Consider the following 6061-nt stretch of genomic DNA (forward strand, 5'->3'; position numbering starts at 1 on the left):
AGGCCTCTCAGTGTCAATTAGAAGTTGAGCAGGTCCATCTAAATACAGGTTTTGGTGATTTTACAAAAAATTTGAAAAATGATACCTAAATTCTGAGCCTCATAACATTCTAGTAAAATATGTGGAATCTTAAAAAACCATGCCAACATAAAGCAGACATTTGGGAAATGTAAGTTATGAATTTATTTGGGAGCTATGACTATCTGCATCAAAAGTAGAGAATTTAGAACGTTGAAAATAAAGAATTTTTCCAAATTTTTGCCAAATTTAGTTTTGTGTTTCTTTTTTGTGTCTGTCTTTGTACAGTAATAAAATATAAATTTATTTTGTGAGATATATCTATTCCTCATTCTTTCTGATTGTTGGCCTATTTTTGGTGCATTTCTTTCTGCTTTTGTGGCAACATGGGCACCATCTTGTCGCTCCACGTGATGTCATCGGGGTGTGGAGATTCGTCGCCATGACAGCCTCGGGTCTTCCAAAGACCCGAGGCTGACTCATGTTAACCCTATCATTACAATGTGCTATCAGCACATTGTAGGGAGTGAAGAGGAAAATCCCCATATACTGCCATACTGTAGTATGGCAGTATATGATAGGATCAATCATACAACCTAGGGTTAAAGTACCCTAAGGAGTTTGAAAAATATTAAAAATAAAAATTTTAAAAAGTTTAAAAATAAATCAAAATAAAAATATGAAAAATTCAAATCACCCCCCTTTCACTAGAACTGATATTAATATAAATATAATAAATATTAATAAACAGTAAAAATCATAAACACAAATGCCCGATCTATCAAAATATAATAACAGTTTTAAAATGTGCTTAACCCCATAACGTAAAATAGCGCCCAAAGTCAAAAATGGCACTTTTGTGCCATTTTGAAAAATATAAAATAAATAAATAAAAAGTGATCAAAAAGCCGTACAGCCCTAAATATGATAGCAATGAAAATGTCATCAAAAGTCGCAAAAAATGACACCACCTCCGTACACCAAAGTATGAAAAAGTTATTAGCGTCAGAAGATGGCAACATAAAAATAAAAAAAATCTTGTACAGGAGGTTTTCATTTTTGTAAGTGTATGAAAACAGTATAAAACATATACAAATTTGGTATCCCTGTGATCGCACCGACCCAAAGAATAAAGTAGGCATGTAATTTTGGGCGCACAGTGAAAGACGTAAAATCCAAGCCCACAAGAAAACCGTGCAAATGCGTTTTTTCACCATTTTCACTGCATTTGGAATTTTTTTCCAGCTTCCCAGTACACAACATGGAAAATGAATTACCATCACTATGAAGTGTGATTTGTTACGCAGAAAACAAACCATCTTTAGCTCTTTACGTGGAAAAACTAAAAAGTTATAGATTTTTGAAGGTGGGGAGTGAAAAATGGAAATGAAAAAACTAAAAAGGGCCAGGTCGTTAAAGGGTTCAGGGGTTGGTCAATAGTCTACTTTACATATTAGATGAATTATCCTTCCCACTAAAAGCAGTAGGATTGGACAATACAAATCTATTGTGCATCACCAGTGTAAGAAAAGTATAGCAAAATTTTTATATTTCATGCAATATACCAGACGGTTGATAAAATTACAAAATAAGTGAAATTGACAAAAAAAACACATTTTCTTAGAGGCTTTGCTTTCACATTTTGTACTATGCAGTTCAAATGACACATTTTTACTCTTTGAGATAGGTTACATGAACATGCACGTGAACAATCTCGCGCATGCGCAAGAACCTTCCCTGCGCAGCCAGCAGGTTACAAGTGTGGTTGCATAAGGAGTTCTTGCCGCTTGCACAAGATTTCCATACAGCCAGCTGATGGAGGGGTGAATATTGAGTGGCCACTCTCTTTAGTTAGTTGCAGGGCTCCTGAATTCCGCAGAAAACAACTTTATAAAAATATGTAAGGTGCTCAGGCTCATTTATATATTTTTATATGAGCTTGAAACTAACTAAAGATAGTGCCATTGTCTCCTGGAGACAACGAGCATGCTTAAGAGGACAGTCTACAGTAATCAGTAATCTAGTGGAGACTTTTTTCTCATTTGGATGTTCACAACTGTTACAGTGTCGGCACTGATGTTTTTTGCGACAGACAGAGGATTTATCAAAGGCTTGTACTGACGTTCCAAACTTTTTAAAAAATTTTAATTCCTGGCCTGGTACCATTCCGCCTCTTATGCCACCTTCACGCCAAGTGTACAGGGAAAGGCGTGGAATGGGTCACCTAGGAGCAAAGACGCTGGGGCATCAGCTATAGTCTGTGAGAGTTCCTTACTGGGGCCTCTTAGTAACATGTGCGACAGTGGAAACTTGATAAATTCCCCTCTGGGACATACACTCACCGGCCACTTTATTAGGTACACCATGCTAGTAACGGGTTGGACCCCCTTTTGCCTTCAGAACTGCCTCAATTCTTCGTGGCATAGATTCAACAAGGTGCTGGAAGCATTCCTCAGAGATTTTGGTCCATATTGACATGATGGCATCATACAGTTGCCGCAGATTTGTCGGCTGCACATCCATGATGCGAATCTCCCGTTCCACCACATCCCAAAGATGCTCTATTGGATTGAGATCTGATGCCTGTGGAGGCCATTTGAGTACAGTGAACTCAATCTGAGATGATTCCAGCTTTATGACATGGCGCATTATCCTGCTGAAAGTAGCCATCAGATGTTGGGTACATTGTGGTCATAAAGGGATGGACATGGTCAGCAACAATACTCAGGTAGGCTGTGGCGTTGCAACGATGCTCAATTGGTACCAAGGGGCCCAAAGAATGCCAAGAAAATATTCCCCACACCATGACACCACCACCACCAGCCTGAACCGTTGATACAAGGCAGGATGGATCCATGCTTTCATGTTGTTGATGCCAAATTCTGACCCTACCATCCGAATGTCGCAGCAGAAATCGAGACTCATCAGACCAGGCAACGTTTTTCCAATCCTCTACTGTCCAATTTCGATGAGCTTGTGCAAATTGTAGCCTCAGTTTCCTGTTCTTAGCTGAAAGGAGTGGCACCCGGTGTGGTGTTCTGCTGCTGTTGCCCATCTGCCTCAATGTTCGACGTAATGTGCGTTCAGAGATGCTCTTCTGCCTACCTTGGTTGTAACGGGTGGCGATTTGAGTCACTGTTGCCTTTCTATCAGCTCGAACCAGTCTGCCCATTCTCCTCTGACCTCTGGCATCAACAAGGCATTTCCGCCCACAGAACTGCCGCTCACTGGATGTTTTTTCTTTTTCGGACAATTTTCTGTAAACCCTAGAAAGGTTGTGCGTGAAAATCCCAGTAGATCAGCAGTTTCTGAAATACTCAGACCAGCCCTTCTGGCACCAACAACCATGCCACGTTCAAAGGCACTTTCTTCCCCATACTGATGCTCGGTTTGAACTGCAGGAGATTGTCTTGACCATATCTACATTCCTAAATGCACTGAGTTGCCGCCATGTGATTGACTGATTAGAAATTAAGTGTTAACGAGCAGTTGGACAGGTGTACCTAATAAAGTGGCTGGTGAGTGTATATCACTATAATGTAAGGACTCCCATCCAGTGCACTGTGCTCAGTCTGTGGGATTGGACCAGCACACAGGTCCAATTCCACGGACCAAACACGTTCATGTGAAGGGATGCTTAAGGATGCTTTCTCATATATTGTAATCTCTTGCGAGCAGGGCCCTACTTCCCATTGTTTCATCTGACCACGTGTTTTTTTTAAAAAAATTTTGTTTGTATATGTACCCCATGATCTGTAAAACGCTGTAGAAATAAAGATTTATTTATGATTTATTTTTTCCCAAGGTGAGGTTTAAATGGCATCAAAACTGCTGTTTTTCAGCACTTTTCATTTGCCTAACATGAGTTCCAGTCAAATTAATAGCGGCCCATGGGGACTGTGCTTGTGCTCATGAATTACCACAGGCAGCCAGTATGACATTTTTTAGGTGGCACAAAATGATCTGCTTTGATAATCACCAGTAATGTAATAGAAATACCAAATGCATAGGGTACACCTGCTACAAACAAAAGCCAGCCTTATATCAAAGCAGCCAACCCAAAGTATAGATGAAAACCTAAGTATCAACGTTCAGACAATACGCTGAAGTCTTCTGAAAAGTCATCTTCCATACTGATGGACAGCGCCCCCTGCTGTCATACACCGATTAATGCTTACATTCAAAGATAACCCTGAGGCACCGATGGCATTTGGAGAACGTGCTTGCCCCTGTCTCCAGCCTTTTACTTTCCCTCCTGAACCACAGAGCAGTATAACAGAGAACACATACTATATCAGCAATAGATAACTATTATGTATGTACCTACCATAAGTCATTCAGCTCCCATTCCGGCAGAAGCGCCCAGTCAAAGGTGTCCATAGTCCGGCTGAAGAAGTACAGGGACACTCACATGGTGGCAGCATGTGAATTGTATGACTTGTCCAGTGCAGACAGTGTATTTTCGGGTGTGATGCTCTCTATGATGTCCCCGGGTGGCTGCAGTGGACAATGAGCTCTGTTTGGAGGCTCTCCTGTCAGGTTGCGGCTCTGCTCCTTCTCCCTCTTCATTGCACTGAGGCTACGAGTCCCTCCCTCCCTTGTGCTGAAGTAGCAGCAGCTGCTAGACCGCCAGGTACAACCTTCTAGCAGGGCACATCTCTAGAGGCGGGAAATGTGACCCATATCCAGTCACACAGACATTCCTGTCACAAAAGTATTCGGGTGTAGTGTTATGGCAAGCAGTCCTGGTGCACTGAACCTGCATGTATTCCCACCCTTATAAAATACCAAAAGTTATCAGGGAATGGAAGACTTTGAGGTTTGCACTTCTGTCATGTCAAATTCTATTGCAATTCTGGTCAGGATCAAGAAAAGCTCAGTGACACAATGGGGCTCATTTACTAAGGGCTTTGTGTCTGTTTTCTGACTGAAATCCTCATTTAATATCATTGGAATTGTTATATCTTATAATTTTTCACCATTGGAACTGGTATAAATAGACAACAGAAGTATACATGATACATGCAAGCATCTACTATTATGACACATGCACCTGTTATTATAATATTAGTTTAGAAGAAAATATAATTGATGATATGTATGCATGCTGTTTTACTCTATACATTAGATCCTTTTTTATGTATTAAAGGAAACCTACCACATGAAATAGTAGGTGTAAGGCTGGTGCAACACGTGCTGTTTTGTCTACATTCGTGAACGCAAACGCAGACAGAGCCGCACCCACCAGGGCCGGCCGTGGCCCGTTCGCATCGGCGTTTCTATGGAAACGCCTGCAATCGGGAACGAGTTGCCGGTGTTTTGCATTAAATTAACGCAAAACACACTGGCGGCTCGTTCCCGATCGCAGGCGTTTCCATAGCCAATGCCAGTGAGTGCGGCTTTGTCTGCGTTTGCGTTTGCAAATGCCGGAGCTTATTTTCGTTAGTGTCATAAACACTTTTTAATCTTTATATCTGAAGCAGCTCCGGCGCACCGGCACTTCCTATGTAGGTGCCCCTTATTTTGAATTTTAATGTATTTGTATTGATGGTGTAAAAATTTCAAATAAAGATTGCATTATCTTAGTTGGTGTGTAAATTGGCCTAATTTCTAAATAGGTGTCTATGTAGGTGCGGGCACGGTCGCGCGCATGGTGTTTAAACTGTGATACAGCGGTTTATGACACTAACGAAACTAAGCTTCGGCACCAGCTCTCCCTGAGCTAGTGCTCGGTATTTGCAGCTTACACCTATCATTTCATGTGGTAGGTTTCCTTTAACCCCTACGGGACTCAGCCTCTTTTGGCCTTTAGGACGCGGTTCCATTTTTCAAATCTGACCTGTGTCACTATAAGTGCTTATAGCTTTGGAACGCTATGAGATATCCAGGGGATTTTGAGATTGTTTTCTCGTGACACATTGTACTTCAAATTAGTTTAAAAATTTGGATGAAATCTTTTTTGTTTAGCTATGAAAAAAAAATAAATTTGGCAAAAATTTGGAAAAATTCTTTATTTTTAACGTTTTAAATTCTCTACTTTTGA

General features: G+C 40.9%; 1 protein-coding gene across 1 annotated transcript in view; it reads right to left on the reverse strand.

The window, feature by feature from the left end:
* Positions 1 to 4653, reverse strand: part of AFF3 (ALF transcription elongation factor 3) — a 255290-nt gene extending 250637 nt beyond the window's left edge. The window contains exon 1 of the mRNA XM_072135779.1: positions 4346 to 4653. Within this exon, the coding sequence (XP_071991880.1) occupies positions 4346 to 4398 (53 nt within the window). The 5' untranslated portion in view covers positions 4399 to 4653. The remainder of the gene's footprint in view (positions 1 to 4345) is intronic.
* Positions 4654 to 6061: the final 1408 nt, after the last annotated feature.

This window comes from Engystomops pustulosus, chromosome 2 (assembly GCF_040894005.1).
Source record: "Engystomops pustulosus chromosome 2, aEngPut4.maternal, whole genome shotgun sequence".
Taxonomy (NCBI): domain Eukaryota; kingdom Metazoa; phylum Chordata; class Amphibia; order Anura; family Leptodactylidae; genus Engystomops; species Engystomops pustulosus.